The 13,943-nt window shown below is 52.3% G+C and overlaps 1 protein-coding gene across 6 annotated transcripts in view; it reads left to right on the top strand.

Moving 5' to 3' along the window:
* Positions 1 to 13,578, top strand: part of PTPRS (protein tyrosine phosphatase receptor type S) — a 138,755-nt gene extending 125,177 nt beyond the window's left edge. For all 6 annotated transcript variants that reach the window (XM_034070803.1, XM_034070801.1, XM_034070802.1 and 3 more), the window contains 11 exons: positions 1,887 to 2,010; positions 4,637 to 4,812; positions 5,369 to 5,488; positions 5,602 to 5,756; positions 7,144 to 7,429; positions 7,855 to 8,033; positions 8,734 to 8,860; positions 8,939 to 9,064; positions 10,063 to 10,217; positions 10,865 to 11,000; positions 11,454 to 13,578. In XM_034070803.1, the coding sequence (XP_033926694.1) occupies positions 1,887 to 2,010; positions 4,637 to 4,812; positions 5,369 to 5,488; positions 5,602 to 5,756; positions 7,144 to 7,429; positions 7,855 to 8,033; positions 8,734 to 8,860; positions 8,939 to 9,064; positions 10,063 to 10,217; positions 10,865 to 11,000; positions 11,454 to 11,522 (1,653 nt within the window). In that variant the 3' untranslated portion in view covers positions 11,523 to 13,578. The remainder of the gene's footprint in view (positions 1 to 1,886; positions 2,011 to 4,636; positions 4,813 to 5,368; positions 5,489 to 5,601; positions 5,757 to 7,143; positions 7,430 to 7,854; positions 8,034 to 8,733; positions 8,861 to 8,938; positions 9,065 to 10,062; positions 10,218 to 10,864; positions 11,001 to 11,453) is intronic.
* Positions 13,579 to 13,943: the final 365 nt, after the last annotated feature.

Here is a 13,943-nt window from a genome sequence, read left to right as displayed (position 1 = left end):
GTCCATGTGCTGGCACAAACATGCTCCTGTCCACTCCTGGTACTGTGGCTGCATCAGCACCGGTTAAATCCCAGTGGTGCTGCTGGGGCCACTGGTACGTGGGCTGCTCTCACTGCAGATTGGCCATATGACTGAATGTTCTTTGTTGTTGTTCAAAGACACAAATGCCCTGATGTTTTCAGACTGACAACTGGTCTGGACTGCCCAGTGCTGTGTGCAGGCAGAGAGCAAGGGGATATTTCCTGAACAAAGGACTGATTCTGGGATGGTTTCTCCCTGGTTTGAATTGCAAACATCACCATGCGTGAAGCAGCTCCATCCTCACAGCTCTGCACCCACTGGGAGGGGTTTTGCTCTGCTGGGGTCTTTCACCCTGCAGTGGGGTGCAGGGGGAGCAGCAGCCTCTTAATATGCTCTATCCAGATTTCAAAGGCTGATTTGCATAATGCAATATCCCAAGTGCCCTGGCTTCATTCCAGCACAACCTCCTCTGCTGGGAGAGCCAGAGCTAAACAAACATCACTAATGAAGTGAGCACGAGGCATGATGAGAGGGATGGAGAGCAAACAGGCACGTTACAACAGTATAAATACACGTTAGTTAGAGATGCTCCGCAGCAACAGGAAGACATTTTGTGAGGTGGTTTTGTGCCATCCCTGGGGCTGAGCTGTGCCTGGGGAGCTCTGGGTGAGCACAGGCAGGGAAGGGCAGTGGGTGCATGGTGAGGGATCAGAGGGATGAATCCAGGTCGGTGAGTGCAGGACCCTGTCCCAGCATCCAGCAGTGGCAGGGAGAAGGAGAGTGAACAGTGGGAAAGGCAGCTCTGCACATTCCTGCCAAGCCTCCAATTGAGGCAAACCCCAAGGGCTCTGCAAAATGATGAAGGAATTAAGCCCTTGTTTTATTTAATTTGCTGGCTGAGGATTTAGAGGTAAATGTAATTAACCTAATTTCCATATCTGGGACAGATGGACTTTAGAGGGGGGAAAGAGCCCAACGCAACCTCCCAAGCCTGGCATAAATCACCCGGACAGGAGAGAGGATTTTTCTCTCCAGTGCATTTCACTGTTTACTCCTTCATCCCTTCTGGGAAAAAGCCACATTGATTCCTTTGCTTAAAGCCAGGGTCTTTACCCTTCCTCTGTCCAGGCAGACACGCTCCTCACATGCACCCTGCTGTGCTCCGTGGTGCTTCCTCCCTCCTTTGGACCTGGGAGACCTTCAGCACTGAGCTGTGGCCCCAATGATGCTCTCTCTGCTGTCTCTGCTCTCTACAGAGCAGCCAAGTCCCTTCCTGCTGCCCATGACAGCAAGTTTTTTTCCCTAATGTTTCATATCCCATTAGCACATGTGGTTATAAACCTTGTTCTAGCTTAATCATCTTCCTAGGTATTAGTACTCACCGAGACACTGGTATATTTATGCCCTCTTAATGGCTGTTCAGTTTAACCATGCACAGATTGAGGCTCTTCATCATTTCATAAATATATCCTGATGTGCTTGTTCCTGTTCTGTCCCCTTTGTTGGCCGTTTATCAGCAAGGCTGTAACTAATCCGGTGCAGAAGTAGGCTTCGAGGCCTCTGTACTGCAGCCTGGAATTACACTGATGCTTTTACCACCAGGTTACACCATGCCAGAGGGAGAATTGTGTCAGGTACCACTCTGGGTGCACTTGGGACCAAGGGAGATGGGACATAAGCACCATGTGCCACCAGGCTGGGGCCTTTCCACACTAAAGATCAGTTCTTGAGGGAAGCAAACAGTGGACACAGTGTTCCTGAGCTCCATCTTCAGAGCCAGGATCTGTCCCTTGTGGAATGAGGCATTGAGAGCTTGATTTGCTGCTTTTCCCGTCTGACTCTCATTTCTCTCCCAATTCCTGCAGTCCATTGATCCTGGCCAGCAGTTCACCTGGGAGCACTCCAACCTCGAAGTGAACAAGCCCAAAAACCGATACGCCAACGTGATTGCCTACGACCACTCACGCGTCATCCTGCTGCCCATTGAAGGTACTGAGCACCTCTGCTCCTGCGTGGTAGCACCTGAAGGTGCTGCAGGAAAACATGTGGCAAATGCACTTCTCCCTTCCCTGCTACCCTCTTTATATTCCCTGAACATCTCCCTGGGAATTGGGCAAGGACATACCTCTGTAAAGCAGGCATTGGTTGAATTCTGGTGGCTGCATGTTCCCTGTAGTCCCTTATTCCAAGAGCTGATTTAGCAAGAAGCTCTCTTCCCTTTACTAGTTGATCCTGGCTCCATGCGTATCTGACTGACAGGAACCATTCAGATTATCCAGGGCTTCAGGGGAAGCAGGACCAGGTCAGTGGGTGGCAGTGAATGTGGGGCAAACCTGCAGAGGGGATGAGGGAGAAGGAAGCCCAGGTACAGTGCGGGTGTCAGCAGCACAGCAGAGGTGCGGCTGCTGAGCTGTACTGATGTGAAGTTTGCTTGCTGTGCAGCTCCTGCTGCAGTCCCGGCCCCTGCAGGGCCCAGCAAAGAAGGGGGCAGTGATAGCCTCATAGGTCAGAAATTGTTTCATGAGCTTCTTATGTGAGGGATGGTTCAGGCAGGAAATCTGCATTGGATTTCACAACTCATGGCTCTTGGCAGAGCTGCTCTGGTGCACGCTGGGATAAGAGGGGCTTTTGGTGATGGAGATGATGCAGTTGAACAGGGCACATGCTTTGGTTGCTGCTGCTGAGATAATACTTCAGTTCCATCATCTTGGGTTGTGTGTGGCTGTGCTGGGCAGATAAAACATTTAAGAGCTGATCATCGGAGTAGAGAGGATATGGGATGTCCTAATAACCCCCTGCAGAATGGAAAGGTTAATGCAGAAGCCTTTGTGACAAGGGAATTGCTGGAATAATCTCCCTGTGCCGAGGTAATGCTGAGGGACATGAGGAAGTGGCAGAGCTGTTCTGAGGTAACAACAGCTCATGGTGATCTGCCAAAAAAGCTGCACAAATCTGGTTTGGTCCTGTCTGCCATTAAGGGGTTTGAAACCTTTCTGACTGTGAAGATGACTCTGTTCTGGCTTGGTTTGCTTCTGAGATTAATATTGTATGAGCCAAGCAATGGCTCTAAAAAGTTGCCTTGTCATTCAAGGGAAAGGAGCAGAGCACAAGTGTAGAAGTGAAGGGCTCTTTGGGCTGGCCTTGGCTCTCAGGAAAGGAGTTGGATGCAGCAGCAAACCCATCTCTGCCCCGGTGGCATTGTGAGGGACTGATGGTGCAAGTATGGCTGGCCAGGGCTTAATTTTCAAGCATCTGAGAGGTTCTGACATGTCTTGGCTGGTGTGTTCCTTCCTACCAGGCTGTTTTATGCTGAGGGCTGGAAGATGAAAGGAGCTGGAGGAATTAGTTGTTGCTTTCTCTTTGTTTCAAAGCTGGATTTGTCAAGGCTGCAGATTGCCACCGTCTGCTTGGTCAGGAAGAAGCAGTGGCTGTAATTCTGGGACTTCTCTGTAACTGGGCCTGTCACACAGCGACACATTGCAGGGGCTCACGGCCACCATTTGAAATTACAGAGTGGACCCAAGGGGGCTGGAGAGGAGATTAATTCCGGAAGCTCAGCCTTGATCATGTTCCTGCTGCTGCTGCACAAGCACCTTCCCCCCTGGAATCTCTGCTCAGGCAGGAATGGGGGCAGGGAACCTCCAGAAATTTAATCAAAAGCCATTTCTAGCACAGCTGAAATCACCAGGCACCCTTGAGGGCTGGCAGCAATTCGGCCTGGATCACCCCTCACAGGCAGACGCTGCAATGGCTCTTGCTGCAGCAGGATGGGGACCAGCAGCCCAGTCCCATCGTGGTACCGCTGCCCTCCTGCTGGCTGCCCTGGAGCACTTGGAGCAGAGTTAATCCCGGGTAGCAGGACCCTGCCCCTCGCCAGCAGCTCCTCGGTGCCAGCCCTCTCTGAAGCTCAACCTGGAGCTTGCCAGGGTCTGTTCTCACTTCAGAGCACTTTGCTGCTGCCACAGCCCAGTCACCCTCCTCGCTCTGGCAGCACCTCCTGCCACTCATAGCGAAGCCCTCAAGCGAGGACATGGGCAAAGCAGCTGTAACTCAATAGCCTGGAACTCGTCAATAGGAAAAAGCCCACTCCTAAAAACGATGGCGGACAGCTCAGAGCAAGGCAGAGGCTGGCATTTCAAAGCCTTCCCTGGCTGAATCAAGCCTAGTTTTATTCCTTGCTTTGCCCAGCTGTAGCTCACCACCTGGAATTAGACTATGGACAGCATCAGCCAGCTCCATTTGCTGGGTGTTCTGGGACAAGGACTTAGTTTTGTCCTTTTGGGACCAGAGAAGCAAGAGCCCTGGACCAGGACTTCTGCTCCTGTTAGCACACCAGTGAGATGAGTGTGATTTCAAGGCTTGAAATTCTGTCTCTTTAATGCCTCATGCAAGCAGTTATTTGTCTCCCTGCAATGCAGACCCTCGAGCCAGGAGCTTGAGCTGGGAGAAGCTTGCAGAAAACCTGTTACTCCCTGCTGTGATTCTAACCCATCGAGCCATGATGTCTCCAGTACTTTTGCAGAGGAATTCTCTGTACCAGCATCTCCTCCTGCTTCCAACTATACAGAAAGACCTGTGCAATTCCCTCACTTGCTTTTGCTCTGTTCTAATGCAGGAATTGTGGGCAGTGATTACATTAATGCCAACTACATTGATGGCTATCGGAAGCAGAATGCCTACATTGCCACGCAGGGACCTTTGCCAGAGACCTTTGGAGACTTTTGGAGGATGGTGTGGGAGCAGCGTTCAGCCACTATTGTTATGATGACTAAACTGGAGGAGAAATCACGGGTAAGATGCAGGAGAGGGATGACTGGTTAGTCATAATCCTGGGGGATTGGAGGGTAGGGCTGGGGAACAGCAGATCCCTTTGATCTGCAGCCCACATGGATGTCAGTGGGGGGTTGCTGCTGCTTTGCCAGCACCCTAAAAGTCCTGTGATTCATTGCTTTGGAAAAAACCCCGAAGCATTCACCCTGGAAAGCTGCAGCCTCCTTTGCAATTCCAAGAGAAGGGGACAGTCAATCCCACTGCATGTTTTGTAGATCTGTCTCAGAGTTAATCATGTGGCAAGTTTCACATTCAGTTCTCTTGTTTTAACAAGCCCCAGTACATTCACTCCGGTCTTCAGGATCATTCCAGTCTATTGTCTACATGATTGATGTGGTGCATCAAAGGCTGTGCTTAGTAGGAGCTTTTCGTGCTGGGTTTGTCCCTGTTGTGGTGCTCTGGACAGACAGTTCTTGTGCTTCCCTCCCCTTTGCAACCTGGGCAACACAAGACAGTTCTGGAAAGGGCTTTCCCTGCAGGGTTTGTTCAGCTCTCAGCAATGCCTCTTGTCTTCCAGATAAAGTGTGACCAGTATTGGCCAGGCCGAGGTACAGACACTTATGGGATGATTCAGGTGACATTACTCGATACCATTGAATTGGCCACATTCTGCGTTCGAACGTTCTCCCTTCATAAGGTGAGCTTTATCCTGGTTTTATCCCTGAGCTGGGCTCCCTGTACACGGCACAGGCAGGGCATGGCTTGTGTTGGCACCTCCCATTAACTCCTGGTGCCCTTTTGTCTGTGCAGAATGGCTCCAGTGAGAAGCGGGAGGTTCGCCAGTTCCAGTTCACAGCATGGCCTGACCATGGTGTTCCCGAGTACCCAACCCCGTTCCTGGCCTTCCTGAGACGGGTGAAAACCTGCAACCCCCCTGATGCTGGTCCCATCGTGGTGCACTGCAGGTACCGATTTCCTTCACCCCACTCTTGCATGGGGCCATCTACAAGGGATGCAGCTCAGAAGGATGTGGATTTGCACCTAGGAGATGGGTGCAGTCTCCTGGCGAGTGCCCAGCCAGAGCTCTCCTGTCCCAGGCACCATCTGAGCAGCCTCCTTGAGGTTCTCACTGAGCACAGAATTCCCTGAGCTGATGAGTGAGGGCTTCAGTTTGCACCAAGCGCTGGGCTCGTGGTAGCAGTGGGAAGCAGCCTGTGCTGTGCCGCTGTCTGGTTTGTGTAGGGGTTGTTTCTTGTCACACTGAGAAAGGAGGAGGATGGATGTGACCTAGGAAGCTGCTTGGTGTCGCTGCAGCGGGTGTTTGGGAGGCAAAGCTGCTGTCAAGAAGAGAGCTGACAGTGATTGAAAGAGGGGGGATTTGAGTGCTGCAGCCATTCTGATAATGACAGACTGGAAGAAGCTGCTTTGGGCAGGTATTTTCCCTAATTCAATTTCCAGCCCAAGAGGAATGCCAGCAGCCTCAACTTGAATACATCCCTGTGTTCCTCAGGCAGCTGTGGAGGAACCTGCAGCTTACTCTGTGCTGGGGGAAGACATCTGAGTTCTAGACAGGCTGCTGGGGGAGCTAATCCTGCCTCTGAACAGGCTTTGTAAGTGGGCAACTTATCACTAACCTTGCAGACAGCAATTACCATGTACCTCAGAGGCTGAACAAAGAGCTGTCAGCTCACACCACGCGGAGCCCAGTGCCCACATCAGCTGCTGAATCCTTGCCACAGCTCCAGTCACCTGCCTGGGTCGGGTGCTGGTCCCCTTAACACAGACCAAGGGGGCTCCAGGAACAAAGGGGCTGCGCTGCAATGGTGAAAGGAAACCCTTTAGTAACAGCAGCAAGTGCCTGGCCCTGCTGAGGCACAAATGCCATCTCCACACAGGTTTGATGTTACCTCCACGCACAGGCACACTGAGGAAAAGAGGTGACACACGTTACCTGTTACAGCATCAGCAGTGTCTCAGCTGCTGCAAGGTCTGAGTGATTAAAGGTGCTTTTTAAGCCCTTGGATGAGGCCAGCCCAGAGCCTCCTGTCTGGAATTGTGGTAGGGGGGTGTCTGCTGCGAGAGCTGTGTCCTGAGGCTGTCACAGAGCGAGAGGCAGGAGAAACGGGGCAGAGCAGTGAGATGGGGCAACAGGCACAGCACCAGGGGCAGCTTCGCACCTTCCATCAGTTGCTGTGGTTCCTTCCCAGGCACTGATTGTCTCTTGTTCACCTCTTGGCCTTGTGCAGCTCTTTGTACCCTGTGCTTACTGCAGCTTGTGGCACTCATGGAAGGGAAAACCCTTCTCCAGGGGCAGAACGAGCCATTGCCTCATCTCCTGCCTTTCCTTTCCAGTGCGGGCGTTGGGCGGACCGGCTGCTTCATTGTGATCGATGCCATGCTGGAGAGGATAAAGCATGAGAAGACAGTGGACATTTATGGGCACGTCACCCTCATGAGGTCACAGCGCAACTACATGGTACAGACAGAAGACCAGTACAGCTTTATACACGATGCCTTGCTTGAGGCTGTTGCTTGTGGCAACACAGAGGTCCCAGCCAGGAATCTCTACACCTACATCCAGAAGCTGGCACAGATTGAAGCCAGAGAACACGTGACAGGCATGGAGCTGGAGTTCAAGGTAATGGTAGCTGCTTGGATGGGGACAGCAGGCCCTGGGGAAGGCTCCGTGTTCCTCACAGGAGCTTTGTTCTGCTGGCATCCATAGCACCCAGGGAGCCGTTGTGAGGCTGATGGGATCTTTCTGATTCCATGTTAGAGAAGTAATTACTTTTCTGACTGGGGTTACTGCTGTTCCCAGGGGCTGCTCTGGTCCTTGCCCACTGCAGTTGAATTTGCTCCCTCCTTAGATGGGGAGGGTTTAACTTTTCCTCTGGGAAGTTTTGCTCAGGGCAAGGTCTCAGGCTCTGTCCCCACTCCCTTCAAACAAAGAGGCAGCCCCAGCAGGCAGGAGAGCTCAGTGGGACATGGGGGGCAAGTGGGCTCAGTGGGGCTCCAGCTGACACCCAGCAGGTGAGCAGTGGTTGTGCTCTGCTTTGCCCGCAGCGCCTCGCCAACTCCAAAGCTCACACCTCCAGGTTCATCAGCGCCAACCTCCCCTGCAACAAGTTCAAGAACCGCCTGGTGAACATCATGCCCTATGAGACCACCCGCGTCTGCCTCCAGCCCATCCGAGGCGTGGAGGGCTCCGACTACATCAATGCCAGCTTCATCGATGGCTACAGGTAACCAGCACCTTGCTCTGGGAGGTCTCTGGGTAGGAGGCCAAGGAGGCAGAGGTGGGAAGGGCTGGACCAGGGGGAGTCAGTTGTTCTGTTCCATACACACAGTGGTACAATGCTAGAGGTGAATTCCCTCTTCCTGACGGCCAACAACCCCCCCCCAGACTCAAATAGAACCTTCTGATCAGCTTTATTCCCTGTGATCTTAAAATTCCTTACTCCCTGAAAGAAACCAAACCCTTCTCTGGCTGCAGGTCCTAAACATAGCGTGCGAGTGCGGGGTGCATTGTGCCAGTGGGAGGTTTCTAAAAACAGATGAACCTTTTTATTACTTCTGTATGACTTCTGACAGCTTCCCACAGGCAATCCATGCCCTGAGCTGCATACCTTCCCCTGGTGTGCTCAGAGCCCAAGCACCTAAAGCTGAGCCTTAACCAAGGCAGCAACGCAACCCCACATGCACGTTTCTGCACCTTCTTCCATCCAGGACATCCTGCTGGGAAATGTAGTCAGGGACAGCCTGGGTTTGACCATTAGCACCAGAGCCACCTCCTGCCCCCTTGGACTTGCATGGGTCCTGTTCTTCCCTAGTGTTCCCATTTGATTTCCTCCTCTCCAGCCTTTGCATGTGTTCCCCAAAGCTTCTTCCCAAGCAGCTCTCCCCACCCCACTGACCCAGCGCGGGGTTTGGGCTCTCCTGCAGGCAGCAGAAGGCTTACATTGCCACTCAAGGGCCACTGGCAGAGACCACAGAAGATTTCTGGCGGATGCTGTGGGAGAACAACTCCACCATCGTGGTGATGCTGACGAAGCTGCGTGAGATGGGGCGGGTGAGTGCGTGCTGAGGGAGCAGGAGGGGGGAGGCTGCAGCACAAGGGCTAACGGAGCCCTTCCTTTGCCCTTGGCAGGAGAAGTGCCATCAGTACTGGCCAGCGGAGCGCTCTGCCCGCTACCAGTACTTCGTGGTGGATCCCATGGCTGAGTACAACATGCCCCAGTACATCCTGCGGGAGTTCAAGGTCACTGATGCCAGGGTAAGTGGTGCAGGATGTGCTTGTGTGGGTTGGGGCTGGGCTGGAGTGGTTCAAACCCATACACTAGGGGAGGTGGGTACAGGAAACAAGGGAGTTTGGTGTAGTTTAGCTCCCATAGGGAAGACTGAGGTGTAAACACTCCCTCTGTGACAGAGTCTGGGATTGCCATCAGTGGAGGAGAGGATTAGCATCACATTAGTTGCAGTGAAGAACAGAGCACACAGCCACAGACTATACTTGAATATACTTGACTCTTTTTACAGATAGGAAGTAGTTTTGTAACCTCTGCTCACTGATCACAGTTGTGACTCACTGGGGTAGAGCTGTACCCAGCATCTGGCTTTACCTGCAGCTTATTTGAGATGAAAGCAGAAACCAGTATCTCTCTAAACAGCCAATACAAACCCCAGGAGCCTCTGCACCCTACGGCAGATGTATGGCACAGAGGGGAGGCACTGCTACTCATACTCAAAGGGCCACATTCACTCAGATCATTGTAGATTCAGTGTCAGATTTCTCATCCAAAGGAACATCTCAGAAGTGTGTTTAGCAAATGGAACCCTCCCTCTCAAAGCAGGCTCCTGCTTCGGAGGTTGCCAGTTATAGAACCTGCTCATTGGAGTTGCAAGGTTGAGGAGGAGGATGCCTCATCAGTGCTGGCAGGACAAGATTTATCCTCCTGTCAGCTGCAGTTCTGACACCGTGGCAACTCTCGCTCAGGATTGATGGAGAGGCCACGACCTCACCTTGAATGGTCCTTTTGCTGCAGCCTCCATCTGTGCAGGTTTGCAGTGGGCAGAGCTCCCTGCCAGGAGCACAGATCAGCACTGACAGCCACAACATGAACAGCTTCATCACTGTGGCTCCAGATAACACACACCCCCCTCCACTGCTTGTAACAAACTGGGCTGGGGTTTTGTGCCCCTCAATGACAAGAGGGGGGGGGTTGTCTTTGCCTTGTGTGTCCAGGGTGTTTCAGTGTTGCTGTTCCCCCCCAGGATGGGCAGTCACGAACCGTGCGGCAGTTCCAGTTCACAGACTGGCCGGAGCAGGGCGTGCCAAAATCAGGAGAAGGTTTCATTGATTTCATCGGCCAGGTCCATAAGACCAAGGAGCAGTTTGGCCAGGATGGCCCCATCTCTGTCCATTGCAGGTAGGTTTGTGCCAATGGCAACATCCCATTCAGGTCTGCATGGGAAAGAGCAGAAAGAGTTCAAATCCCAGAGTTCTCACCCTCCTTTCCCAGCCCATCTTTGCAGGCAGATTTTTGGGGGTGTAAAACCAAACACTTGCTTCTGCCACCCAAACTCGCGTCCCTTCAGGCCTGGGCACTGCTCACGAGGCCTTTAGCCCTTTGTACCTAAGGGAGAGGTACAAAATGCTGATCCTCTGAAGGAGATGGGCACCACGTTGTTAATCAGTAGCTGACCTGCAGAATTAGAAGTGGTTTGTACCAGTCTTAGCCTAGTTCTGCATCTCGGACACTACTGGTGGGTATTTGCTGATAGCAAGAATTGTACCTCCCATCCCTTGGGTAGGAGAATGGAGGCATTCTGACAGTCTGTAACTGAAGAAGCCTGATGTTACATAGTGGGAGTGATTTCCACGCTGATGCTGGTCACCACTGCCCAAAGCTTTTGATTCTTTATTTTAGTCCACTTTCTCCACCATGTTTTTGGGTCACCCACTCTGGCAGTTCCACTCTTTCCTACCTCCAGTTCTCACACGGGCATAAGGCCCAGCTCAGCACCGTTTGCACTCTGTAACGTTCAGCTCCCATTTTGCCTCCCGTTCCTGCAGTGCTGGCGTGGGCAGGACCGGAGTGTTCATCACGCTGAGCATCGTCCTGGAGAGGATGCGTTACGAGGGTGTTGTAGATATTTTCCAGACAGTCAAGATGCTGCGAACACAACGACCTGCAATGGTGCAAACAGAGGTAAGGGGAGTGGGGCACCCATCCTGTCACAGCGAGAGGGGCTGCAGCCAGGCCCTGGGCTGCCCTAGCTGAGTTGGAGCCTGTGTTTTACCTTCCTAACCAAGCCAACCCAAGCAGAAACCTCACCTGAAGCTGGCTCAGCCCAGGCTGCTCTGAGGTCACCTCAGCTATGAAGTCTCTTAAAGCTTCCACCCCAGGCACCAGCCTCAACTCTTCCCTCATCCCCACCTCAGGGCCTCCAAAGCAGCCTCCATTCAGAAGGGTTCCTGGTGGGATGATGGGTGTCGAGGAGATGCACAAACAATGAAGGGAAGGGGTTTCCTTCCCCCATGGTTTGCAGCTCTTTGGGATTAAAAGAGCCTGTGCCTGGTTCCTGGCCAAGCAGGCTGGAAAGCCAGGGCAGCCTGGGAGCTGTTGCAAACCTCTGAAGCTGGTTCTCTTTCCTGTCCATAGGATGAATACCAGTTCTGTTACCAGGCAGCTCTGGAGTATCTGGGAAGTTTTGATCACTATGCAACATAAAAAGCCATCCGTTGTGCAGACTTTACCAACCACTTAAGTCCTGGAAGGCCTCTTTTGACCCAGGAGGAGTGCTTGAACTTACAAAACTGAATCAGAAGAAGTACCTTTTCATCTGGACAATGCATTGGGGAGCAGGGGGAAGGACTGAAAGGAACACCCCTTCAGGAACTCCATGTTGTAACCTGGACCGTGAAGAGGCAGCTCAGGAGATTGCTGAAGGACTGCTTTAAGTGGTGACCTGCTCTTGTTACCTCAAGTGGTGGTCGCTGGGGAGGACGGACAGACAGACATCGGGAGACAGCTCCGAAAGCTACAACACACCTTGGCGACGTTACCGCGGGAGAAGGGAAGGAACCGACTTTGGTTACACCATTAGAGTTCAGTTCATTTACTAATATAGCTGGCAGGCTTTAAAGGAAGTCACTTGCAGAATTAAAGGGGTTCTGTAAAAGATAAGGAACTAAATCTCAACGCTTAGGGTCAGGAGTTCTTCTAGCTGGAGTCTTAATAACCTCAGTATCAGCACTGGGATGATTCTGGGCTTACAGGCACCTTGCAGACAGCCCCTGCCACGCGCGAGGTTTTATAGCTCACCTTTGGAATACTTGGAACATTCCTCATTTCTTCTAATTCCAAAACTTATTTTTTAGGATATTTAAAATCCCACCCAGAGAGAGGGGCACGAACCCAGCCCTGCCTGGGCTCTGTGGCCCCCTCCCTCCCTGCTTCCCAGTGCCACCGGTAGAGGTGGCAGCTCCCCTGGGTCTGCTCCCCCTTTTCAGCACCTCCAGCTGCCCCAAAGGCATTAATCTGAGCAGAGCTGGGCTCCCCCTGCCCCTTTCATTGCCCACTCATGCAGCCCCAGCGCTGCCCCCCAGCCCCTTCCCGCTGACAGGAGCCCAAGAGCTTCACTTCCAGCAGGCACCAGCTCCTGGTGCAGAGACCCTCAGGGCTGCCCCGGTGCTGTCCCACCCCGAGCCCATTGGCACAGCTGCGCCCATGCCCTGGCTGTAGGAATAGGTGGGAAAGACCAAGTGTGATGGTTCCAAGGCAGATCCTGTGAGTGGCTTTCTTTAAAGCATCGATGTAACTGTAACAAGTGACATTACCTTTTTTTTTTTAAATAGTGTATTTTTTCCCTTTTTTTTAAGAAAAAAGACAAAGAATATCAGTCAATGAATTTAAAAAGAAAAATTTGCTTATTTGTTCATATTCTGTTCAAAGACAGTCTATTTTTTCACTGTAGAAATGTTACGTGTAATGGCTGTGATATATAAAAATGCAGTGCAAATTGCTACTTCTACATATTGCTTTTCTACCATTTAAAAGGTTGAACTTGCTCATGTAAGAACAAAAATGTCCTCGCTGGATTTCCTTATTTTTGGGTTCTTTTGGTTTTCAGACATATCCCATGGCTCTGGAGGGGCAGGCCTGGAGGTGGTGGCAGCGCCAACCCCGCTCCCCTTCACCTCTGACTCTTACCAGGGCCGGGGGTGAACTGGGGGATTCAAACCACACCAGTGTCTTACCGAGGCCGAAGGCTGAGGGCGAGTTCAGCCCAGGCAGGGTTTGATGTGGCTGTTGTGCTGTATGGAACAGCCCACGTCGGTCCCTGCGCTGGCTTGGGGGTAAGATGCTCATGTACGTGCTGGGGAGGGGGCCCGTGGGGGTGCACGAGGCCAGCGCTGCCCTGAGCACTGCTTTGTGACTTGTCCTTTTTTATTCTTCTCGAAGGGGTTAACATGGCCATCAAGTGCTGCCCAGACCCCCCCCACCCGCCTCGGTCCTGTCTGGACCTGAGAACAAACCCAGAATCGAATGAAAGGCTTCTTCGAGATTTTACTTCTTATTTGTGTGAAAGTTGCCCAAATTTCTAAGTCTGTTGCAGCAAAATCTGACTGGACAAGCTGGGGGGAGGGGGGAGGTTTTTTTCCTTTGTATGAGAGCAAAGTGCTGTTGCTTTCACACTGTTCTTTCAAACTGAACCAGTAAGTGGTTTTCACACCACTGTGTATGTAGATATATTGACTTTGTATTAAAGGAAGATTGTCTGAAAGGCCTGAGTGCAAACCTCTTTGTTGGCAGGAGCAGGCACCCACTGCTGCACTTGCTCTGTGTGATGCAGTGACTGCAGGAGGCTCATTGCTGGTGCCCAGGGCCAGGGCTGCTCCCCCTCTGCTGTGCTCCTTCTAAAATAGGTCACCTTTGGCAGCCAAGTGTGACTGCAGAGGAGCATCAGGACCCACACCACGATGGGGCGGCCGTGGTGAAGCAGAAACTGCTGCATCCTCAATGCCAGCTCCAGCCAGCACCTACTGAACCAACCCAAACCAAACCATCAGCCCCAGCAGGGCTCTGCAGCACCTCCTGCTCCCGGGGCCGCTCACCCAGCCTGAGCTTCCTGCTCCATCTGTGTTAAGA

The sequence above is a fragment of the Melopsittacus undulatus genome, chromosome 19, assembly GCF_012275295.1.
Source record: "Melopsittacus undulatus isolate bMelUnd1 chromosome 19, bMelUnd1.mat.Z, whole genome shotgun sequence".
Classification (NCBI taxonomy): Eukaryota; Metazoa; Chordata; class Aves; order Psittaciformes; family Psittaculidae; genus Melopsittacus; species Melopsittacus undulatus.
This window is presented reverse-complemented; position numbering and strand designations above follow the sequence as displayed.